The sequence below is a fragment of the Parus major genome, chromosome 1 (assembly GCF_001522545.3).
Source record: "Parus major isolate Abel chromosome 1, Parus_major1.1, whole genome shotgun sequence".
NCBI lineage: Eukaryota > Metazoa > Chordata > Aves > Passeriformes > Paridae > Parus > Parus major.
Genome location: NC_031768.1, coordinates 5,000,754 through 5,026,199, shown reverse-complemented (window position 1 = coordinate 5,026,199; position 25,446 = coordinate 5,000,754). Strand labels below are relative to the sequence as shown.

The following is a 25,446-nucleotide window of genomic DNA, read 5'->3' as shown; positions in this document are numbered from 1 at the left end:
GAGCATTCTGGTCAGATACAGCAAACAGCTGTAACCTTTCCCCCCGCAAAAAAAGGGACTTTTTCCCTTCAAAGCCCCCAGACTTGCCACTTAAACCTTTTTTTTTTAAAGAAAGTATTTAATTAAAAATTTTATGTCTCTAAAAGAAGCATTTTATTTCAAAATTGTCTTCTGTCCCTCCAATACTCATCTAAATCTTGTTTCCTTTCAGGTTGAAAAGATCCCCATTTCTTGTTTGGTCACTGAAGGGATGAATCTTATTTTTGAGCACACACTGCTGAGGAGACAACCAGGAAGGGGTGGCTGGGTTATTCTGTAACTGCAATGCCCAGAAAACACAATTCTTGCTGGGGTTGGGATTATTTGCAGCCTCTTCACAGGAGAGCTGCATGTCCTCTGTCACATCAGATAGCCCAGAAGAGTTTTCTGTGATGGATTACCTCTGGCAATGTTTTCCAGAGAGTTCATTTATTGCAAAAAGATCAAAGGTAAAGTCATCCCTGTGCTAACACCTACACCAGTCTTGTCTTCAAAGATGTAATTCCAAAATAAGCATTCTGAAAAATCCTTACTCTTGCCTGATCATGTCAGCAATGATGAAGTTTCCTTCACCACGGTGTTTTGGAGGAGCACGGCCCCAGCATGGAGCAGGCAGCTCTGTGCGCTACCCTGTGGAAAAGAGGGACTGAAATTCTCGTGTGCTCTTCCTCTTCAAGCAAAATCTGCATCCATGTAATTTCCTGATCTCCAGCTGGTGCTTGGGAATCACCATGGAGCAGAAGCTGCTCAGTGCTCTCAGCTGATTTAATAGTGAAGCAGTTGTACGAGAAGGAGGCAGAGGTTTAGGAGTGGAGGTGGTGCAGAGACTAACCCTAGGATTCCAGAGGACACAGAAAGTCCCCACCAGACAGCACCTAACACAATATGTCATTTCTGTCACTACTTATGCCTGATTGAGCAAGGCCCACGTCGACACAGATGAGCTGGCTTTAAGTTCCAGCACAGGACACGAAACCAAAACAGCAGCGAAATTCTACAACCAGCACCAAATTGCTGGGGGAAGGGTTCAGAGCACTCCTGAAGATAAGTATGTAATTAAAACAAACAATAAATTGCTTATCTTTTCCTTTCTAGCCCAGTCACCTCCCCTCACAGAGCAATCAGGTGCTGGGCACAGCGAGGAGTGGGGCAGGACCCAATCGCGTCCCTCCCGGAGCCCGCAGGTGTCCCCTGCCACCAGCACATATTAACTGGGGCTGAGCCTCAGCTCACACACTTGGCTGACGGGCTGCAGGGGTGAGTATTGGCTCATCTGTTACCTCCCAGCAGACTCCCTGGGAAATGGAGACCCTCAGTGCCGTGGGGAGATTTGGAATTTGGCAGCCCCTGCTCCCCATCCCATGCAAAGGCTGAACCTCACTTGGGGAGTAGCTGCGCTCTCAGTAAGCCCTGAGTAAATCAGGCAAGCAGGCAGGATTTGGCTTCACACTATGAGGTCAGTGGGGTGGTGGAGAGGGTCTTCTGGAGAGCTTCTGCAACTCCATCCCTGGAGGTTTTCAAGATCTAAAGAGGGCAAAGCCCTGAGCAGTCTGGGCTGAATGAAGTGGTGCCCCAGCTCTGAGCAGGAGGCTGGACTGGGGCCTCCTGAGGTCCCTTCCAGCCTGGGTCACTCCATCATTCTGTTAAGCTGATGTTACATTTGCCTTGCTCAATGGCAGCAATGCTATTTCTTTAGAATGAGGCAAGAAAAAGGCATTTTGCTTCTCATGGAGCAAGCTTGCATGTACCTCTTTCTCCCTTGCTGAGTTCATCTAATTCTTCCCTCACTTTACTTAATGAACATCTTAATTTTCTTCCCCTTGAAGTTATCAGAGCAGTGTGATAACCTGATAACTGCAATCTCCTATCTGCAGAGTGCTCTGTAAACATTAGCCTGTGCTCCTTGTCATATATTTTCATTAAGTGGCAGCAGCTGGGTATTATCATTCCCGGTCTCTTGGCCTGCTTCCCAGTTCCAGTGGAGATTTCCATTTATCCTTTGCCCAGTCTTGTGCCCTCTCAAGATTCTCCATTCAGCAGCAAGTAACGGGGCTGTGCCAGGACACCTGCAGTGGGTCAGGTGTATCTGCTGGCTGACCAGATCATACCTGAGGCTTCAGCCAGGGACTGGGAGGAGTATTGGGACACAGGTAAGAGTTCTGGAAATCCAGAGAGGATGTATCTTCTCTTTGTGATCTAAAACTGCACTGCAGGCAGTGATGGGAGATGTTTGCACTGGGCATTGCTCCTCTCACCCATCCTTGGCTACAGCCAGGCTGTTCATGACTGTCCTTTCTCCACCCAGCCCATGCTGCTGGATGTGACTGAGGCTGGCAGCAAGGGATCAGCTCAACCAGTGCTGGGTTAAACCCTCCAAAAGTCCCAGATTCTTCCCATCCTTTGGTGCCGTTTCAGGCCATCTGCCATCTCGTTTTGGGGGTTCTACATTCAGGCAGTTTTTAAAGTTACCTTCAGAGCCACTGTGGGGTTTTTTGATGTATATTAATGTAAATATGAATCCAGACTCTGGGCACAGAAATGCAGTGATTTGAGAGCATTTTTTAAGTGGAAGAAGGACATCCATGCCATTCCTGCAGCTCCAGGAATTACCCAGCCCTTGAGGAGACACATGAGGAATTCTCCAGCAGAGAGGAATGCAGATGCACAACTAGTCAAAGGCCAGCTCTTGTTTCTTTGTTCCCTGGGTGTATAGAAAACATGTCTGTATTCACTTTGGGTGAGAGAACAAATGAAAACCCCATTCTTAACTTATTTTTGTGTCAGATGTCAGGGAAGCTGAACACAATGAGGAGAATGCAACCTTATTTTAGAAGGTGGCAGCCAGTAGTGCTCTTCCTTCCATGAATCCCTCCTGCACCAGGGCTGGAGGGGAGAGGGGGCTTGTGTGGTGAGGGCCTGAAGCCCCAATAATTTCACCCTCCTGCCTTGTCCCTTTCCACCCCACCACATTATAGTAGAAATGGGCATCACCAGAAAAAGGGAGGAAAAAAATATACTCATAAAGTGTATTTTGCCAGCATTTTGAACTGGTGAGTTCAATTGTGAAAGCATGCTGATCACCTCTGATACACTGCAGGTTATCTATTCTTTACCCACAGGTGACTTTTGCTCCTTCCCAGCTAATTCAGTAGGTAAACACAGATTTGCTTTGGGAGATACACTCAAGGCCAACATAAATCCTGGCTTGCAAAGGAAATGAGCCATATTTTTCCCTTTAATCCCTCCCAATGAGGGGCAGGTTTGTCAGTGGTGGGGAAGAGCAGCAGGTTTGCTGGGAAAGCTTTTACTGGCTGCAGGATCCAAGGCTTTTTGGAGTGATTGCCCTGCACCCTCATGGTTTCCTGCTGCTCTCTGAGGCTGGGGGTGGTGTCTCTGGAGAAGAAAAGGTGGCTGAGGGCCTGGTGTGGGGGTGGACCAGAGTTCTCTGTCTGCTTTAGCTGTGGGGCCAGGCTGCAGCACGAGGGTGTTGACCTCCATCTTTGGAGATGATGTGGGGCCTCTGGATAAGGAGAAGGTTCAGCCACACACCATGGGCTGTTCCATCCCTCTGATGTGGCTGGAGTAACAGTGTGGTGTGTTTCTATGTTCCAGGGACAGCCCAGCCCTCAGGGACCAAACCCCAGTGTCATCCTCCAGCGTGGAAACCACCAGGGAATTACAGCACAGACCCGGGGCTGTCCTGCCACGCTGCTGCAAGGAAACTCCCACCAGGAGGGTGAAACGAGCAGGCAAGCAGGAGGAGGATGGCAGAAATGGTAATTAAGGCTGCCCTTGGGCTCATATGTCAAGCCACAAATAATTCAGATAATCAAGACTCAGCCACAACAGCGTGCTGGCCACTGTGAGTCACAGCTACTGCAGAGAGCCCAGGGTCTGAGGAGGAGCAGGGCTGTGGCTTTATGGCCTGGGGGGAAGATGATTCTCCCCAACTAAACTGGATTTCCCAAGGCCCCTCCACATGGCAGCAGGTCTGGCCCTACTGCAGCAAGTTCTCTGTGTTCAGAAACTGGATGTTTCTCTTTTGAGTCACTGGTTTGCTTCTGTCAGATGGTAAAACGACGTCTCTGTTCTCAGTCTGAAGCTAAATGCAGAAGGAATGTCCAACACCGTGTCTTGGACCATTTCTGCTACAGCAAAGGTAATGAGAGGGTTAGGCTTGCTCTAATTGCAAAATGCACCACCACAGAGGTGTAGGGAGACAGGGCAGACTAAGCAGCTTAACAGCAGCTCCCATCACCAGTCAAAGTGAGACACAAATCTCCACCACCCTACGGAGTTCTGAGGTCCCTTTATTCACCAGTGGTTGAATCAAGGCAAATTCATTCTGTGAACAAGCCAGAAAAGGAACTCAGAGATACCAAAAATCGTGTTTTTTCTCAGTCTGGTTTGTTTCCTTAGCACAGATGAGTGTTGGATGGATTGCAGAGAGGTCACACCAAACCTGAATGTAACCCCTGCTTCTGGTATTGGACAGTAGCAGATGCTGAAAATAAACTTTAAGCCCAGACTCCTCCTTTTGTCTGTATATGCACCACCAATACAGAGAGAACAGCATGGAAAATTGCATTTCTATAGGGCACTGATGCCATCAGGGCTTGTGTGTTTAAAATCTGCTACTGAACTCAGCCTTTTCAAACTTGTTTAACCCTTTTCTCATTCCATTTTTTTATCTGCTCTGCCCCTGTAGTTGTTCCTGATAATTCCATTCTGCCTTATTATTTACTGCTCATTATTTGATGCACCTTCTCTAACTCCCTCAGGATTTACAGCCTGTTCTCAGCAGCAGCCTCTTGTCTCATTTCCAGCCTGATGAATCCTCCTCTCTTTAAGCTGCTTTACTGTGGGAGTCGCTCAGTACCCCTGGGCACCTTTGCTGCCCTTTACTATTTCATTTTTGGTTTTGTTTTTTTGGGTTTTTTTCTCAATTTTAATACACTTGGATGCCAGAGCAGAGGTGACCTCTAAGTCCCACCATCACCATAAAAGTATTCTCCAATTATTGCTGGATGGATTTACCTCCAGGTTCTTCACTGCTAGGGTGAAAAAAAAAGCTGTTCTTGACCATATAATTAAATTGGGAGCATAAAACATTCTAGTGGAGGCGATGATTTTGAGATGGGCAAGAAGATGTACTGGAGAGGATGCCCAGGTGATGTATGGGGTCTAGCACACCACTCCAAAAGTGCAATTTTGTCATGGAATCATGGAACCATGCAATTGCTCAGGTTGGAAAAGACTGTTATGATCATCAGGTCCAACCATGAACCCACCACCAGCATGTTCACCACCAGTCTGTGTCCTCAAGTGCCATATCCACACCAGTTTTGAACACTTCCAGGGACAGTGACTACACCACTTCTCTGGGAATTCTATTCAAATGCTTGGTAACCCTTTCCATGAAATTCCTAATGTTTAATCTCCCCTGGGGAAACTTGAGTCCACTTCCTCTTGTCACACCACTTGCTCCCTGGGAGAAGGGACTGACACTCACCTTGCTACAACATCCCTTCATCTGTTCATCTCCTTCCAACCTCCTTCCATCACTACAACCTCCTATCCACCTAGATCCATGTGGTTGAAATGCCAGCAGGATGCTCCAAGCAGTCTGGCCACCCTGCCTTCACACCCAAATGACATTTTTTTCCCCCTTCTGCAGCTATTTTTCTCCCAGGTGCCTATGTGATCTCTATTTCCACCACACAGGAGCTGAGTAAGAAGTGTCCCCTCATGAATGGCAATGGTGCAGGAATTCAGGACAGCTCGTGGACCCTCCCCAACTTGCCCAGTAAGTGCACGTGGACAGCCACAACGCCTGCCAGCAAGTCTCCACACTCCTGTATTCCCTTGTAAGTAATTCCACAGTGCTGCTTGTTTCAGGGTGCAGTTCAGCACCTTTTCCTGGAGGTGAAGTACTGTTGTTACACCAGGATAGTCATGGCCAGAAGCCAGTTGTTGTGTTAATGATGGTTTATTTTCCAGATGGCAAAACCAGCTTAGTAGCTCCTCTCCAAGAAGGCCTTTTTTACTCCCTTTTGTTTTGCAGAAAGATGTGGCTGGCTCAAGTTTCAGCTTTGTGTTTTCCAGAGCATCTGCTTGTTTGGGGCATCTTATTTTAGATGGCTGAGAGACCTCCACAAAAATGGATTACCAAGGCCTGGGCTTTTAGATCATTGCCAAATGGCCACAGTACAGAGAAAAGTGTTCTGAGCTCTTCTTGCCCTCGCAGCAGCAGGTTCCCTCCCCAGGTGACGTGAGGGCCCAGACTAGACTTGACAAGAGGTGCTTTAATGACCCTGCAAACCAGACACAGACAAGCTACTAAAGATAAGGCTGTCCCATAAATGTCAGGGGAACTGCAGGCAAGTCCCTGCAGTGCAGAGATGTAAAACAGGAGTCCAGCTGCAGCGAGTGAGGAACTGGAGCCCATGGGAGATGCAGCACTGCTCTGCATGGTCGTGTCTGACCACATGCCAGGTGGAACAAGGCCAGGGCACAGCCACCAGCATGTGGGTAGCCCAGGGCAGCCTCTGGGTCTGGCCCATTAGAGAGGGAGGAGTGGAATGCAGAGCCCTGGAGCTGATCCAGCATGCTGTTCATCCAGGCACTCACTCAGTGCAACCCCTGCAGCTGGTGCCTGAGGATAGAATCAGCTCTTTTCAGTCAAAATAATTTTTTTCCCCTCAATTATCATTCTGAGAAGGACAGCATTCTTGGTTTTTAACAATTTAGCATCAGGGTGCCATGGTGGTGCCAGTGGATGGGCCCATCCCATCCCCAGACAGGAGATGGAGAGACATTTCCCAAACCTGGGCATCAAACACTGCTCTGGGAACGGAGTCTGGCTGAGGGAGCCCACACAGCACTGCTGGGGCAGGAGCTGAAACATAACCCACACTGTAGCAGGGGAGAAAACACCCTGGGACACACCACAACTTTGCAGCACTGCATGGAGGGAGAAGTGCTTTGGTTTCCCTGCTCTGGGTAAACCACAGATGGCAGCCAATGCAGCAAAAATCTCTGGACTTGCTGAGATTCCCTGGTGCAATCTGATTGAGTTTTGGGGGTAGAAGCAGAAGGAGGAGATAAGATGTTATTTTAATAATATTTAGGAATATTAAAGATTTTATAATATTTAAGAATATTAAATATTTAAATTTTTTGAGAGATACAGAGTTCCGATATCCCTTGAGCTGATTCTGACTCACTATAACCTCAGCAGGAATCCTTTGCTTTGCCAGGACTGGTTTTCCCCTGGACATCTTAAGGAGTAGCAAGCCATGACTACAAGCTGGAATTTTAGGGAAAAACCATCCCTGTCCACTGTGCTGAACTGATACCAGCATCTGCAGGATGCAATCCAGATGTGTAAAGCAGTAGCACAGGTCACTCTCAGGAGAGCCTGGCTCTAGTTAAACGTTACCTGAAGGAGCTGGAGCCTCCTCATGCCATGGCTCAGCCCCACTGAAGCCCCTGAGCATTCCAGTGGCTTTTGGAGCAGATGGGCACTGGCTGCAGCAGTGGGGGAAGCTCATTCACTGCGTTACTGCCTCACATTTGCCAGCACTCAACTGAGCCTGCAATGTCTGCAGCACATCCCATCATTTCTGGGCTTGAGATGCAAGCAGAGGCTGGATCCTCTGGGTAGTAAAGACCTTCACTAAACCCCTGTAGTCCTGAACTGCAGGAAGTGTTTCTATCATGCTTGCAAAACCTGGAGGGAGGGGTTTGAGGTCTCTAAGTAAGCCAGCACGTCACTCCAGCACCACACGGGCTTCCTGCCAGCACACAGCCACCTGCCTGGCCTGACAGGGACAGGAGAGCCCCAGTTCAGGGGTCAAAGGATGATAGGAGCTGAGGGCTGTGCAAAGCAGAGCTGAGCAGTGAGGGAACGAGGGGTTGTCACCCCACTGGCAAAGAGATGTGCTTGGCTTGTGACTAGGGGCAATAGGATGCGGCCCAAATAAACACAGCCCTCTCCAATCTGCTCCTTCTGTCTGTGAAAAAGCTCCAGGGTGTGAGTTCCCTGGCAAGATGTGTTGGGCAAACAGGTCTTTTTAATCCTGGTTGCAGTTGCTGTGATGTGGTTCTTGGCTTCTGCTGGAGTCTGACAGCGACTGGCAAATCCGGGCAGCTGGATTTCACTGATCACAGAGCTGGGTTTAACTCTTTGCAAAACACCCCCCAGAACCCTCTGTGGCTTCGGCTTCTCTGAGGGTTTGGAGCCATCCTTGCAAGTTTGGGAGTCCTGGCCAGCAACTCTTGGCCCAGAGGCATCTGGAAATGTGGGGAGCAGAGATGGGGCTGGGTAGGATGGGGGAAAGAGGAAGAGCCTTGTGCTGTGTCTCCTGGTTTTCTCAACCACTGCATAAAGTCCTAAGGCTTGCTAGCATCTTCTCGTTCACTCTAGACCTGGCCTAAGGCCTTGCAAGGCTTCTCAGAACAACACTGAAAATTAATTAGCTTACTTTTTATGTAAAGGAGCTAACAACTCATGATGGAAAACAGTAACTAACTCCTGGTTAACTAGCTGCTGATGGGGCACACCCATTTTCTCTTGGAGCTGGGGTATCTTTTGGTGGCCTTGGATAAAGCTGGTAAAATCTCACTCACTCAGATTTCGGTTTATGTTGCACAACAATAGCTTTGATTTGACTTTTTTTTTTCTTTCTATCCCCTGCATTATTTCAGGACAGAAGAAAAGAAGATCTTGCCCAATATCCTCAAGAAAATTGGCTGCACCCCAATGGTCCGGATTAACAAGATTGGGAAGCCCTATGGGCTCAAGTGTGAGCTCTGTGAGTGCCCCCTTCCCACCAGGTTTTTGCATGCCACGAAGTGAGGGTGAGGGGTGGTGCTGGAGGGAGGCTTCAGGAGAGGCTCCTAGAGAGGAAGCACAGATGGGGAGGGACAGATGTGGCTCATGTTGAGCTCTCCTGCTTAATTGGCAGTAATTTCTTGGACCAAACAAGGAGGTTTCAAGCAGCAATGAGCAGAGGGGTAAAGGTAGTGAAGCATCTCTCCTCCCAGATAACAGCAGCATAAGCTCAGAGCAGAGCTGGCCTGAATTTGGGGATGGACCTAAGTCCTCTCCCTAAGGAGATGTTAACGTAGCACTGCTGCTGTCTCCTGTGAGGGTCCCCTACAATCACAAATATGATAAAATCAGATCTGTGCATGTGGACTTTTCAGTCTCCTTTCCTGCAACTCCTAACCCTAATTGATTTCATCCAAACTGGGCAGAAAGGCAGATTCTCAGGGTCAGAAAGTGCCATGAGTGTCACATGAGCAAGGAGAGGCTTGCTGAGCACTCATCCTCAATGGAATGGCACAGCAGAACCTTGCAGTGCTGTGGGGCAGCTGGGAACCCACAGGGCAGCCAGACCCCACTGAGCACACGAGCATGTGGAGCGAGATGGGCTTTCCCAGCAGGTCCCTTCCCAGGATCTGGGATCTTTGGGACACCAACCTTGCAAACTCCACACCGCACTGCCTCCCACTGAGAGCTGAGGGGACAGTAGGAGACCGTGGGAGGGAGCTGGTGGAGGTGGGAGGACAGATGTGCAGTGCCCGGTGCACCTCTGCAGCAGCCTGTCCCTTGGAGGATGTCTGGCTGGTGCTTTAGGACCTGGGAAAGCCGGGCTGATCCCATTTTCTGGGATGGTGTCTCCCTCCCCTGGCACAGGAGGGGAAGGAGAGCAGAACAGGCAGAGCAGCCACACGCTCCCATCTGAGCGAGGTGTCAGCACAGAGCCTCTTCCCAGCAAACACAGGAATGCCTGCAGCACAGCTGCCTCAAGGCAGGCTACAGCTGGATGGGATTGCCTGGTGTTGCCTTGTGCAGCTGGAGTTGTGGCACTTTGCATTATAAAATGTAATGATGAGCACAAGATTTCTGTACCCACCCAGGCTGCTCAGGTATTGGGCTGATTTCTCAGCCTCAGGTAGCTGTCCCTGCTAGGATTATGTGAATGACCCCTGGAAATCCCCATTTCTCCCTGTTGTCTGTAAAACAGAGCTCAGTAGCACCAGTTTAGATGCAGATTTTCATCAAAGCCTCGGTAAGAAGAATCTTGTGGTGTGGAGACCTCAGTGAGGACTGAGATGTGCCTTGCAGTTTGAATGTGCCTTGGAAGGTTACTTGGTTTGTTGTTAGCTCAGTGAAAAAAAACGTAATTTTGTCTGACAGTTGAAAATGTTCTTTCTATTGTTTGGGATTTTTTATGGCACCTCAGGACTACAGATCACCCCTGGAAAAGGGGATATCTGTTTAGATATCTGTGAAAAACCTCAATGCCTCAGGATAGACAGGGAGACCTTGCTGCTAAACCCTGCCAAGAGTCCTCAAGGCAGAGTAACAGGGAGTGCTGTGCCAGTGTGGGACTTCCCCCCCTTGCAATGATTATGTCCAGCTGATTTGAAACCCATCCTGGGATGACCAGGTTGACTTCAAACCCATCCAGGGTGAAGGAAACGTGGGGGAAAGAAGGATTCTGTGCAGGTTATGCCGGTGGATAATCCCAGAAAAGCAGATGGTGGATGCATTCCCCTGAGCAAAGGACAGTCCTGCAGAGGAGGAATAGGTGTCCTAAAACTGCAGTGAGGCCTGGGGGAGCAAGGAGCTGCTGCCTGATGGAGTCTCCCCTTTCTTTCCCTTCCCAGTGGCAAAATGTGAGTACTTCAATGCAGGGGGCAGTGTGAAGGACCGAATCAGCCTCAGGATGGTGGAGGATGCAGAGAGAGCCGGGATTATCAAACCAGGAGACACCCTGATTGAACCCACTTCGGGAAACACAGGTGGGAAGGGCAGGGATGCTCCCTCTGCCTGGGTACTGGGCAGGGTGGAATTCTGAGGAGCAGGATTTGAGGAGCTCTTGCACTTGGAGTTACAAGGTTGGCTCCATCCTCCCCTCAGCTCCCCTCCTGGTGGCCATGGGCTTCCTGGGATGCTGAGGTGCCTCCTTGCTGAAATTCCCGAGGATCCTGCGAGGGTCCCACACCTACACAGGTGTGCCTGGAAGGTCTCTTTGTGGCAAGGCAGACAGCATCAGCAACTTGGGCAGCCCTGTGTGTTTTCAGGCTGGGAAGCTTTTAAATCCTTAGAGGTTCCCAGAGACCCCAGAGACCATTCCCCTGATGGGTTGGAAGAGAATTCCTGTGATTTTTGCCCTTGTTGCTGTCACTTGTCACCCCACCACATTGTGTCAGCCCAGCCACCCCAGACGTGGAGCCGAGGGGATCTGTGCTCCCCCAGCGGTGTCCCACATGGATCACACTGGTTCCCTGCCTGCCTGGGGCAGCTGGAATGGCACCAGGCTCCCTGCAGCCCCTGGCAGGGACACACTGCTCCTTCCTGCTGCCTCACCTTCCTGCTCTAGCTGGGAGCAGCTGGCTCCATCCATCACCCTGGTGAAACTGGAGCAGAGGTGCCCTTTGCCTGCCGGCCACGGGGTGACGTGCAGTGTCCTCTGTACCTGTCCCCCCACTACTGACAGTGCTTGAGGGGGAGGGGAAGGCACTCCTGAAGCAAAATCACCTCTCTCCTGTGTTTCCAAAACCATGGGAAGATGCCTGAGCCTCGGAGAGGGGAGAAAAGCTCTCCCCAGCCCTGCCATTCTCTCAGTGCCATGCTGGTAGACCCCTGGGAGCAGGAGCGATGCTGCAGCTCCACTTGCCTGTCAGCACATCCTCCAACACTCCCTGGTGCTCCCAGCACATCCCAGGAGGCTCGTGGAGGATGTCCTCACCTGTGGTTTGTCAGTGCCCATTTCATGGTTCCATTCAGGAGACAGGAATGTAGGAAGTGGCGTGCGTTGGTCGCTCTTGCCAAATGCTGTTGTCAACCAATTCCCTTTGCTCCCCCCCACGCAGGAATTGGGCTGGCACTGGTGGCTGCATTGAAGGGTTACCGCTGCATCATCGTCTTGCCAGAGAAAATGAGTGTGGAGAAGGTCAGAGCTCTGTATGGTTTTACCCCACAGCCAGGGAACATCTCCTTCCTCTCTCTCACTGCCTCTCCCTTCCTGGAGCCCTCTCCTTCAAAGGCCAACGAGCCTTGCACACCCACTGCCACAGCTGCTATTCACAAAGTTGCCTCTTGAGGGAAAAAAAGCAGCCTGTGACAGCCTGGTGGCTGTGTGTTGTCAGAAGTGCAGCTGGGTGGTGGGATAGCCAAACACAGTGTGTTGCTGCAGAGGATCTGCTGCAGGTGAAAGCACAGCAGGAGAGGCAGGCAGGTGCCATGGCTATCCTGCCAGTCCTGCTCACTTACCCTCTGACATCTGACAGGTCACTTGGCCTCACTGGTGTTTATGGTTTTCTTTAACCTGGAGACACTTAGAGCTGCCTGAGCTGCTTTCTCCAGGTGGTGTCTCAAGTCAGCTTGCACGAGAGCTGATGATCAGGTGAACACACTGTCCTGGAGATGACAGAAATCCCTCAGTCGTGGGCCAAGAGCCTCACAGACAGCTCAGCTGAACTCATGCCACTGAAGCCAGACCTGGACCCTGACCTGGCTCAGGAATGAGCCCTTCTCCAAAGTGTCACCCTCATTTCAACCCAAATCTCACTTAAGCTCAGTCTGGATCAGATGCCACCTCCAGCTGCCATGGGCTTCACCTCCAGGGGTCCCAACACTCCTCCTCTCCCATTGACAGCCACGTCTCTCAGAGGAGACATCCTATGGCTGATTTGCTTCTTAACCATTCTTTGGTGAGAGAAGAGAAGGGACCTTGAGCAAAACCGGCTTTCTGATCTTCCTTTTGCATGCTGGGGCTCCAGCCCCAGCACACAGGAGACACTGTTCCATGTCCAGTTCCCTCTGCCCTTTTCCCCAGGCACCATGGAGCAGCACACTGTCACCTCCCTCCACCCTGTCCCCAGCCTGCCCTCCAAGTAGGACAGGGCAAGAGGCCAGGCTTGAATCCATTTGCCAGCTTCAGACAGGAGGCCCTGGGGTGCTAGGAGCATGTCAGAGATAGCACAGTCCAGAATTGGACATTGTATCTCCAAATGATAAATGTCTCCCACATGCAAAGCTGCTCTGGCATCTGGCACTGCCCTGAGCCCACAGCTTCGGGTTACCGTCCCTGTGTGGGATTAGCTGTGTTGCATCTCCTCTTTTCCCTCCCAAAGGTTGATATTCTGAAGGCACTGGGTGCTGAAATCGTGAGGACCCCGTGCACCCGCTTTGATGCCCCCGAGTCCAACATCCGAGTTGCCTGGAAGCTGAAAAGTGAAATCCCAAACTCTCACATCCTGGATCAGGTAAAGGCCGTCCCTCCACTGACACTCTTTCCCAAGAGAGTTTATGAGGTATTCTCCACGTGTGCCTTGTTTGGGGGCTTCATTCAAACTGGCACCAGAGGCAGATTTTGTCAGTGTTCTATGCCATTTGAAACTTAATCGCTCCTCTGCAAAGTACAGGGGGGCAGAAACAAAATAAGGGACACTTCCAAACCTGTGACAATTCTGCTAAAGCCCGGGTGTGGGCAATGCTGGGTTTTTTTGCACAATTCAAAGACTCTTCAAATTGCTTCAGGTTTAACTTTGACCTGAATAAAACCCACTTTTTAAGCCTAGCTAGCAGCCTCTGTTCTGCCTCAAAAAAACCCCCTCATTCTGTAAAGGGCAAACCCTGGTGACTCATGCCAGAGGCTCTTGCAGTGCTGGGTCTTGGACAGGAGGGCACTTGGTCTGACCCCTGAGTAAGGAGCCCCAGGAGTGCAGGAAAGTCAGACTCCTTCCTTCTAAGAAAAAAGAGGCTCAGAGACTGAATGAGCTTTTCAGGAGCAGCCTAGTCCATGGGTGTGAATGTGGGGGTGCACAGATACCAGTGCTGCAAAACCCCTCTGTGCATGAGAGCTGATATCAGGACAGCCTCTCCAGCCCACAGTTCCCAACCTCTGAACCATCCCCACACCTAATGGGCACCAAGTGCTGGAGAGTGAGTGTTTGTGGGCACATTTAACCTTCCAGTGTGGAAAAAAAACCAAGTGGGTTTGGAAATCTGTCCCAAAGGGATAAACAGGAGGAATACCTGTGACTTGCTCTGGTGGGGTAGCAGTTTCCCCCTTGGCAGGGAGAGGAGGGGGCAGCTGCACGCTTTGGGTACAGCTGTGTCAGGAGCTGTTGCTGGTTTGGTGTTTGACCTGCTCTTCACACGGTAACTGCTGCTGTTCTCTGTTGGAATAAACAGTACCGAAATCCGAGCAACCCCCTGGCTCATTACGACACCACGGCCGAGGAGATCCTGGAGCAGTGTGAAGGTCTGTGCTGTTGCCTCTACGTGCAGAGGGCTGAAACCCTCTCTGAGACGTTTAATTTACATCATTTATTGACCTGCATTTCTAGAAACAGCTCAAAGGGCCTCTGTAGGAGCAAGCAGTATTATCTTAATAACACTGACACGTGGGGTGTAGCAACCTCTCCTAATCCACTCCAGATACACCTCAGCCTGCAGGGCTTCCCGGCTGTCCCCTCCCATTGCAAAAACCTGGGGGAGGAGACCAGAGGCTTAAGAAATTCAGGCTGTACCTAAAGGAGAGGGAGCATGTCTCTTGGTGGCCACAGCACCTCTGTGACCTGCCAGCTGGGCACACAAGATGTCCCACATGGCCTTGCAGGGGAATATAAATCCACCAGGGCATGGCAGGCTGCATCTGATCCAGCACACTCCTTTGCAAATCAAAACAGACCGAAACCTCACAAACTCGTGACGTGGGAAGCGAGGGCTGGGGGATGATAAAGGGCTATCCCAGTCCATGTGTGTGCAGATAGAAGTGAAGTTTATTGCTGGTTCTGGGAGCCCTGTAAAACGTGAATAGGACAGGAGGATTTTAACTGGAGAGCTGTTATCACAGCAGTAAAGCAGTCAGGTATCAACAGGAACAAGAGACCCAGCTTTCCCTCCACCACAGTGGTAGCATTTGCTCCAGCTGGCTGCCAGCCGTGGATTGAAGCTCCCCCTTTCCCAATGCAGTAGCAGCATCAGGTTTTGAAGGCCAGACTCCACTTCTGCTCCTACCAGTCCTAAATCTGTATAATTGCAGTGATGCCAGTGGGGCTGCATCTGACAGAGGCAGGTGCCAGGGCAGAGCTCAGCCCTCCCTCCACTGTGGATGCCAACACAGGCTGAAAAGTTGTGCCTGTTAATGATACTCACATGTGTGATTTGCTTTGATATGCTGTGGTTTGAAAGGGATGGATGTGCTGAGATATTCCTTCCCCCTAAAGCCACAGAATCACAGAATATCCTGAGCTGGAGAGGACCCACAATGATCATCAAAGTCCAACTTCTGGTCTTCCACGGGACACCTAAAAAGTCACACCTTGTGTGTGAGGGTGTTGTCCAAACTCTATCACTCTCTACAACTCCCTGAAAGGTGACTGTAGTCAGATGGGGGTTGGTCTCTTTCTCCAAGCAACCACAGACAGGACGAGAAGACACAGCCTTAAGCAACACCAAGGGAAATATAGGTTGGATATTAGGAAAGAGGTTTTACAGAAAGGGTGATAAATATTGGAATGGTTTTTCCAGGGAGGTGGTGGAGTCACCATCCCTGGATGTGTTTTAAAAAAGACTGGATGTGGCACTGGGTGCCATGGTCCAGTTGTGGTGTTAGGGCTGGGTTGGACTCGATGATCTTGAAGGTCTCTTCCAACCTGGTGATTCTGTGATTCCTCACATGGGGTTCTGGTGGACACAGGCTCTGCATCTGCACAGGGGTCTGAATAAAGGGGAGATGGTGCTGGGGGCTGTGCTGAGTCCTTGCAAGCCTCTCTCCCCCCTGATCTGCAGGCAAGGTCCACATGGTGGTGATTGGGTCTGGCACAGGAGGCACCATCACTGGTGTGGCCAGGAAGCTGAAGGAGAAGTGCCCGGAGTGCAAGGTAAGGCAGGACTGCCAGGAATCACAGCATGGTTTGGGTTGGAAGGGACATTAAGGGTCACTCTGTTCCACCCTGCCATTGGCAGGGACACCTTCCACCAGACCAGGCTGCTCAGAGCTGGCCTTGAACAATTCCACGGACGGGGCACCCACCACTTCTCTGGGCAACCTGTGCCAGGGCCTCACCACCCTTACAATAAGGAATTTTTTCCTAATATCCAGTGTAAATCTACCCTCCTTCAGCTCAAAGCCATTCCCCCTTGTCCTGTCACTGCATCTTATTTCCTGCCTAACCCCAAGGCTCACCTGAGGGAGTTGCTGTCTGCACCTATTTATTTGTTCACAGCAATCGTGGCTTTTGTTAGAAGCAATTTGATGATGTTTAGGTTGATCTAGACCCATCCAAGTGCCTTAAGAGACCAAAGTTTCAACAGCCCCACTAAAATCTCCCCCTGCCTGGTGCCTTGTCCTGTGCAGGACACACTGGGGGGCACAGACTGCAAATGCTTCTCCTCTGCCACTGCAAAACCCTCTGTGCTTTAGGGTTAACATCTGTCACGATGCTCATCCCGCAGAGCTCGTGCTTTGAGGCAGACTGGAGGCGTGACAGTCACTGCCTCTCTGGTCTGGCCAGTTGTGAGTGATCCCTGATCCAGCAGGGAGGTGTGGACCCACCACTGGAGCACTGTCACGTGAGGTCACCTCCCTGGCAGTGGGCAGCTGCATGTGGGGCAGTGTCACCATCCCTTCTCAAGCTGTGTGCTGAGGGAGGCACCTGAGCCCAGACACCAATAAATAACCAGGGAGGTGTCACCATCAGCCAGCACAACTAGATCCAGAAAGGATGTCTGTATCCACAGGTTTCCACAGGTTGGAGCTCACTGGCTGGCTTCACCTAGAATAGATTAAGGAGCTCTGGCACTGTCCTAAGGGTTGGGCTTTGGAAGTGGCAGGCTCTGCCAAAGGGGTGATGACAAACACCTTGAGAGTGATAACATTTTAAGCCACCAGTCACTTCTGCAACAGCTGAAGCCACCTAGGATCTATTTTAAAAGACAGTGAAAAACAGCACCCTTTTATCCTGGAAGCTCTCCATGCTGCCAGTGATTAGGAATATTAATGAGTATCACGGGAAGGAAACATTGCTGATAAGGGTGAGGGTAACTTTTCCTTTGGGTTTTGTGTTTGGCTGTTTCTGAATTCCCACTTTGGCTTGACAAAATGTCTTTCCCTCAAAGATCATTGGCGTGGACCCCGACGGCTCCATCGTTGCTCTGCCCAGTGAGATGAACAGGACCAACACCACAACCATTGAGGTGGAGGGCATTGGGCACGACTTCATCCCCACTGTCCTGGACAGATCAGTGAGTAACCCTGGGAAGAGGGGCCTCTGCCTGATCTCTGCCTTTGCATCCAGCCTGCTCCCCAGGCCAGAGGTGTGGTGGCCCTGACATATCTTCCCAGTGCAGAACTGTTGTGGGGGGGATTGGGACACCCAGTTACTTTCTGAGTAACTCTGATTATAACTGACCCACAAGGAGAAGGCAAATAGAGTGAAAAGCAGGCATATAACACAGTGTGAGTCTCCTCTGCTCAGCCTCACCGTTGTTCAGTGTGTCCTTTCCACTGTGATCACACAGAGGTCTGGGCTGAGGCTGCTCCTCATCATTCTGCTGTTTCCTGAGCCTTCTCTGCCTCAGGCACCCCACACAGAGAGCAGAAATCCTGCACCATGCACAGGCTGGATGACAAGATCCAAGCCCTGTAAGACAGCAGACCATGAACCTTGTAGCTCTTCTTGTCAAGTTCCCTCTCAGTCTATAAGCTGCCACAGAGCTTTAAATCCCTAACACAGGCTGCCTGTGTTCCCCGGCCTCATTCTAGAAAGGTCCCTCACAGCCTTAGACCCCAGATTCCTTCTGCTTCCAGGTGTTGACTACATCCCTGCTGTCAGCACATGGCTGTAGAGCTGTCACCTTAATACAGACTGATCATTGTAGCTGGATCTCATTCTGGCAAAATCTCCACCATTAATGTACTCTGGCCTGGGACATCATAAATACTCTTCCACATCCTAACTCTGGACCTGTCAGGCATCCCTAACTCTCCAAGGAAAGGGTGCTGGCTGGAAAGGTGTGGATGTCTGCAAGCAAGAACCCACCCTCCAGACCATGGGTGTTCTGACAAACACTTTCAACAAGTGTGGAGGGCAGCTCAGGGCTGCCAGATGTTGTGGGCATCAGCACCATGGTGTGTTTCAGAGGGTCAGGGCAGCCTGAAATGACATTGTCAAGACTCATCCTCCTTGCTTTCCTTCCAGGTGGTCGATCAGTGGTACAAATGCAACGACAGAGACTCATTCCTCATGTCCCGCAGGCTGATCAGAGAGGAGGGGTTATTGTGTGGTAAGCAGAATGCAGCCACAACAGTTTTGTTCTCTTAACAAACCTTCTGAACCTCATCCTTTTGGGACCAAAACGCTTCAGGGTGAGTGCTCTCTGCATTTGGTGTCTGCTGGGTCAGCAGGGCTGAAAGGCTGAGCCTGGGGCTGTGCAGAGGTCACTGCAGACTCCAGAGGTGTGTCCCTCGGTCTGCTCTGGGGTCTGACTCATGGGCCACAGTAATTATAGAAGCAATAATTCTCTCCTTACTGGAGCACTTTTGCAGTGGAACTGGATCTTCAGGCAGTGTAGAGTTACACAGGCTGAAGGGAGGATTAGTGGGGCTCAGGGCAGGACAGGTGGGCTCTGCCAACAGCTCTGTGAGGCCGTGCTCGGTGTCACTGCCATGCCAGAGGTGCCAGGTTTGGACCAGGAAGGTTTGAAAGTAAAGAAAGTGTGAGATGTTCTTACTGAGTATTTCTCCCTGTGCCAACAAGCTGTAAGTGATCCCACTGGCTTCCCAAAATGAACAGGTGCCCTCAGACAGACCCTCTCTGTACCCTAAGAGCCTCCACAGAGCATCAGTTGTTGTTTTCAGCCTTCCCTGACACCAAGCAAACAGACACAGGTTTGCATCCAGGACCAGACACTACGTAGGCTTGTAGTTACAGCTGATAAAAGCCCTGAGCACTCATATCCAAGGAGTTTTGGAAAAGATCAGGCTATATATATGTAATGAAACACTTAAATGTTGATTTAACCTAGCAGGCACAGAGTCACTGTGTTTCAACAGAAACCACTTGTTTGAACTCAACCATAATTTGTGAACAGCTTCATGTTCCCTGAACTGCATTTTTCAGGGCCGTTCCTCGTTTGTTTGAAAAATGTGACCCAGGGATAATTAACCTGCTGTAAAATACGTGCTGCCTTGAATGCAAGTGTGTAATTGGCACACAGATAGTGGAATGTGTTTGACTTCCAGCACTCAGACTGGGGGTAGAAGAATTGCCTCTGTAAAGCAGGGACCTGCTTTCCCTACGTGCAGCAAACCACATGCGTGCACACAGACACGGGGAGCGTTCAAGTCTGCCCATCACGTTGGCCTGGTATTCCAAGCATGAATGTAATGTTTATGTTTTTTTTCAGTCTTTACAGTGCATTTAAAACCAGTCTTTGGCTGCCAAGTGTGTCAGCCAGAAGCTCTAGAAATGGCATGGTCTTCTGCTCATGCAAAGGGAGGGTGTGGTGTGGGCAGCGTGTTGTGAATGTCCCTGCATGGGACCTTTCAGCCTTTGGTCTGCCCACAAGAAGTGGTTCATGGAGTTCATGTGGTGACTTACGCTGCCTCAAAAGCCCAGGAGCCACCATATGAACACGTCCCATCAGTCCCTACCTCTACCTGCCCCTAAAGCCTACAAGGCTTTGGGATAGATTGTCCTCCCATCCCAGCATCCCAAACCCATGAGGTGCCACCTCTGCACCTCAGCTGGGGCAGCCTGTGCTCCCCACACCAGGACAGTGGCCCTGCATCCTGGGCTGCCCTGACACTTGTGTCCCTCTCCTTGGTGCCCATGCAGGTGGCAGCTCAGGCAGTGCCATGTCCGTGGCTGTGAGAGCTGCCAAGGAGCTGAAGGAAGGTCAGCGCTGCGTTGTCATCCTGCCCGACTCCATCCGGAACTACATGTGAGTGTCCCGCTCCCTCCCCTGCTTTCCAGCATCAGTGGGGGAGCTCCCATGGCCTTCTGTGGCAGGAGCTGAACCCAGGAGCTTGGGGTTCTGGAGAACCACCCCAATAAATCTGATAGCAAGGCTATTACGGAGTGAGCCCAGAGCTGGGAGTCTCCCTTGGGCAGATCACAGGAAAAAAGCAAAATAAACAACAGGGAGAAAGAGCACACTACTGTGGCAATCACCAGGGGATTGGGGCACTTGGGGTTTATTTCCTCTCATCACTGACTTACTGCACGGAGCAGGACTCAGCCAAGCTACGCTTTCTGAGCCTGCATGCCTAAAGTTAGGAAGGCAAATAGCTGGCGTGCTTAGAAGAGTTACTGAGCACCCAATGCTCCTGTTGACCTTAAAAGGGGCTGAGAGCAGCCAGCTGCAAAAATCATGAGAGCCCCGGGGGCAGTGCTGTGGTCTGGTGCATGAAACAAAGCACGACTTCTTCTGGAAGCCTCACAGACTCACTCTTTGTTGGTGATTTCTAGGTCCAAATTTGTGAATGATAAGTGGATGATAAGTAATGGGTTCCTAAATGACGTCCAGGAGCACAAGCCTTGGTAAGAGAACTTCTGCTGGGATAAACTGTGCTGAGGGAATCAGCTTTCTGAGTCTGGAAATCATTATCTTCAAAGGAAAATGTTCCCTTTTAGTGTTTAGAAAAAACACAGTAAAGTCCAGACCCCTCTGGGGAGACTGTAATGTCAGCTCCTCTTGTGGGTGGTTATATCTCAGCTTTCCAATCAAAGTCTATAAAGGAGCCATTTCTGTCCCAAAGTAGCTGATCCACTCCCATGTGGCAGCCCAGGCCACCTAAACCCTCTGAAAAGCTCTCTCTACTCCACATCTGATGTCAAAGGACCATCAGACTGCTGGGGAGGGTGGGTCCCTGTTGTAGCAAGCCCCTTTCAAAACAGCTCTGCAGCTCATTTCAGGCAAGGGACAGGAAATTTTCACCTTCCAGAGCTGCTGGCCAGAAATTATGGCCATCTCTGCTGTCCCTTGGACACCATGGGGAAAGAGTCCCCTCAAGGCAGGGAGTCAGAGGCAAACTGCTGATGTGTGGCTGGGCAAATGCCAGTTGTTTAGAAAAGCTCTTGGTCCCACCCTAAGGACAGCAGGTATTACTGGTGTCACCTTCCCCTTTACCAAAAGTTACTGTAAAATATTTCCTGAAAACTTAATATATTTCCAGGCCTCTTGTGTCTGGTTAGAGCTGCTTTTGGCCCTTCCAGGCTCCAGCATTGCCCTGCCCTATCTGCAAGGACTCAGGGCTGAGATGTTTGGGAGCTGCTTGTGTTCCCCCACAAACAAGCTCAGCTTGTCCCTCATAAGTCACACGAGCATCTCTGCCAGGCTCTCTCCTGCAGGAGCTGCAAATGCTGCCTTGTGAGGACCAAGGATACTGAACAAAGGAATAAAACTGGTAGGTCACCCATTTATGAGCTTGAAGTGAAGCCCTCAATAGCTTCCTTGGATTCAGGACAGCTCAGCACCTTGCCAGCTGCTGGTCTCATCCCTGCCTCTGGAGCTGCATGAACACGGGGCGTAGGGAAAGCTTGGCTTCAACAAGATCTGGCCATGGTGGCATTTCTGCTTTGGGTGTAGGAGTGGGGCTGGCTTTTCAGGCAGACAGACTATCCCTCATCTCCTCTGGCCTTGTCCCCCTGCTCAAGGCCACAGCTGTGCAGCAGTCACAGCTCGGCGCTGCCATTTGTCTTTCAACAGGTGGTGGAACATCAAGGTGCAGAAACTGAACCTCTCGGCCCCTCTCATTCTCCTCCCAGAAGTCAGCTGTCAAAAGGCAATTGAGATCCTCCAGGAGAAGGGATATGACCAAGCTCCTGTTGTTGCTGAGTCAGGGTAACTATTTCTGCTCACTACAGAGATGGGCATTCATACAGAAAGATCAGTCATGATGAAGTTAAAGTCCCATTTATTCATTCAGCATTGAGGCTCTTGTGTTGGACTTTGATACATAATTTTAAAAAGATCATCTGCCTCCTTGTGAAGATTCATCAATAAAACTCCTGTAAAAGATCCAGTTAAAGCCCAGTCCAGTGCCCACTGGACTCGGAAGACGCTGGATCAGTGCACAGGCAAGGGGAACCCAGGGGAGTGAGAGCTGGGGGAAACCCACACAAATAAGCAGCTGGAGAGCCCACGGGTTTTCCTTCTCCCAGCTGCTAAGTCCTGGGCTGCAATAGCAGATTTTAACTACTGTGAAACCAACAGCTTGGTGAGGACAAAGGCTTCCTTGTTCTGATCAAGTGAGGAGAAACCTGCTGCCTCCCACTGACTGCAGCAACAGTTCAGTCACTGACTTCAACCTGAGCAGTTCAGCCCCTATGTTAGATGCATGTTCTACCTCAGTTCTGACCACCTGGAAAACTCCCTGTTCCCTTACAGGCTTATTTTGGGAATGGTGACCCTCAGCAACACCCTCAGCTCCGTGCTGGCTGGAAACGCAGAGTTCTCAGACCCTGTCACCAAGGTCACCTACGACCAGTTCTCAAAGGTACCACTGAGGCTGGGCTGGTGTCAGCCTCTGTCTGGGGACAGGGAGAGAGGGAGAGGTGCACCAACACCACCCTGGGGTGTGAGAGGAGCTGGGAGAAGAGGTCGGTGAGAAGGCAGAGATGTGAAGGCAGAGAGGAGCAGGGAGGGCAGTGGTGGTATCTTGGAGATGAGAGTAAGAACAAGCACCTGTAAAAACTCTGCTGACCCAGCAGGGTTCAGATATGAGAGCTTTTCACAGCAGGAGCCAAGCACTGACAGGGGATTTCATCCAGCACCCTCCAAAATCAGAGCTCAGCCATTGTCAGGTGAAGTAAAATGTCAAATGTTACATTTTGTCCCGTTTAGATTGGCCTGGAGGACAGCCTGGGGAAGCTTTCCTGCATCCTGGAGAACGACCACTTTGCAATCGTTGTACTTGAGCAGATGCAGTGTAGGTATCTGCAGAAACTCTCCTTGGCACAAGTGTTTGGGAGGGGAAAGGGAAATTCTCAAGCAGATTGTGGCAGGTGTCAGTGCAGCTGCTGCACCTGTGCAGCCCCTGAGCCTCTGCACGAGGGGTTTCTGCTCTGCAAAGCCCTGGAACTGCCCACTCTTCACCTGTGTCTCTTCCTGACACCACAGAGATGAGGGGAGAGGGGCAAAGCAAGCAAGGGGGACACTAGGGATCTCTGTTGTAGACTTCTGTAGCCCAGGGGCAAGGTCAGAAGGAGCATTTGGCCACATTAGGTAAAGCCTGGGTGGAATTCAGACACCTAAGTAGAGAAAGCTGAGAAAAATTGGGTTGGGCCATGAGCAAGCCCCGTGGCACGAGTCATCAGGACACTGATGTGTGGCCTGGGGCAGCTGTGTGTCTCTTACCTGGACCATGGCTGGGAGTAGGGATGCTGTGCCAGTCTGGGAGCACCATTAAAGCAGGTTTGGTTTGTTCTCAATCCACTGCACAGCCACCTTCCCCCTGGTGCAGCAAACCAACCCAGCAGAGACGTCTGCAGCAGCAGCAGCACAGCAGCATCAGGACTGCTGACACCTCAGGGGCAGCAGGGATCACCCCAGTGCCTCCTCTGACCCCAAAAAGCTGTGGTGGCAGGTGCTGCTCAGCACATCTGACCTGACACACCTTCCTGGTACAGCCACACCAAAAGACTTCTGGGAGTACAGATTTGACCTTGGCTGGGAAAAGTGAGCAATACAAAAAAGCAGTCAGAAGAGTTTAGGTCTTGTGAATTAGAGCTGAGGGGTGTAATTATGCTGATTTAATGGGATTTTACACACTGAGTGTGCAGAACATCCCTTGGGTGAGCAGTGGGTGACACTGCCAGCACGGGACTGCCTGCTCCACTCAGGGCCTCCAAAACCCACCATGCCCAAACATCCCAAACCTTCCATCTCCAGGCCCTGCTTCCCCTGAGCCCACCAGCTCTGAAGCTTGCAACTCCATCCATGTTCCCACAACGGGTTGCAGACAAAAATCTGTCACTCAAAACTGCCTTTGATGCACATTTCCAATTCAATCACCAAAATTAATGCCAGGCAGAATTTCCTTTCTCAGCTATGTTGTCTTAAAATAAGGAATATCTCTTTTCTAACACGTTTTGATATAAATTAAATGGCATCAGCAAATTAAATGGCACCTAACAAAAAATATCAGCCAGCTGTCTGCAGCACCTCTTGCTCTGATTTTCAAACAACACCCACTTGCTTTTCCAGAGCTGCTGTTTTAATGCTGTCTCAGTTACCCCCTTATTTATTACTTTCTTCCCACACCTCTGGAGCTTGGATTTTATCTTGTGTTTGCACTCTGGTGGCTAATTTTATTTTTTATTTAAGAAAACATTTATCAGACAGTTAAAACAATTATTGAAGTGCTGTTTCATTAATGTGGTGTAGGATGTTATGAGAACAGAGTAGAAAAGTGCTTGACTTTTCAGAGAGTCTCATTACTTTGCTCTGAAAAGTTTTGTGATGATAGGAGCAGGACTGGAACAGAATTTGGCTAAAAACCACTGGGAAATTAAGTTTCCTGCTTTGGCAAAGGTGAGTTATTTGCAGCAAAAGCCTCTCTGGTGTGATCCCAGTAACCTGACTGAGGCTCCATCAGTCATTTCTGTGGAGGTAGAACTCAGACAGGTGCTGTCCCTGTTAAGGGTTTCTTTTAATAAATGAACAGCAGGCTCTGCACAGCTGGAAGGTGGTGAGGGGGCTGGTGGTGGTGGTGGTTTATTTTATTTTTTGCCACTAAACTGGAACTTTCTGTGCTCCCAGTCAGTGGGAACGGCAGCTCCTTCATGAAGCAGATGGTGTTAGGCGTGGTCACAGCCATGGACCTCCTCACCTTTGTCAACAGGAACGACAAGAAGTAGCAGAGCAGCTCGGCTGGCCCCGCTCCTCCAGCAGGTCCAGGTGTGCCCCCGAGCCCAAACCACCTGGTCAAGGGAGCCTCTGGCTCAATCCAGCCAATAGTTTCTCAAAATGCCTAGGTGAAAATTGTGATGTATTGTATTTGTCTGCCAAATGCCAGCCACGGTATCACTAAAGAGGAGATAACTAAAGAAACTGTGTTTAATAGCCATGTGTGGTCACATGGAGCTTCCTGGGGCTGGGCAGGGAATGTGGGAAGGTGAGGATGGGAAGGGGATGGTTGCTCCTGCCCAGATTTTAGCAGGAGGAGGTTTGGTGTGTTTGCCAGCTGCAGGTACCTGCACACTGCCCGTGTTGCAGCTGCTGGGAGCTTTCCTGACCCCATTTCAGCCACAGGAGCAGCAGGGCTGGGGGCAGGTCACATCACTGCTGCAGCCTCCTGCCCCTCTCTGCCCAGCCAGGCAGGGCTGCAGGCACCCCCAGGAGCCATTCCTCCTCATCCCTGGCTGTGTTTGGTT

General features: G+C 50.6%; 1 protein-coding gene across 2 annotated transcripts; it reads left to right on the top strand.

Moving 5' to 3' along the window:
- The first annotated feature begins 71 nt into the window (after positions 1-71).
- Positions 72-25,137, top strand: LOC107207897 (cystathionine beta-synthase-like). 2 transcript variants are annotated; one of them, XM_015635640.2, is made up of 17 exons: positions 72-2,189; positions 3,652-3,815; positions 5,764-5,906; positions 8,749-8,855; positions 10,720-10,854; positions 11,929-12,008; positions 13,192-13,323; positions 14,255-14,324; positions 15,857-15,948; positions 17,186-17,311; positions 18,268-18,352; positions 19,906-20,011; positions 20,539-20,610; positions 21,779-21,913; positions 22,460-22,568; positions 22,916-23,000; positions 24,833-25,137. In XM_015635640.2, exons 2-17 carry the CDS (start codon positions 3,804-3,806, stop codon positions 24,928-24,930), a joined length of 1,587 nt encoding a protein of 528 aa, XP_015491126.1. In that variant the 5' UTR covers positions 72-2,189; positions 3,652-3,803; the 3' UTR covers positions 24,931-25,137. The 2 variants fall into 2 exon arrangements, with proteins under 2 accessions (XP_015491126.1, XP_033367723.1); XM_033511832.1 differs by lacking the exons at positions 72-2,189; positions 3,652-3,815 and adding an exon at positions 3,825-4,198.
- Positions 25,138-25,446: the final 309 nt, after the last annotated feature.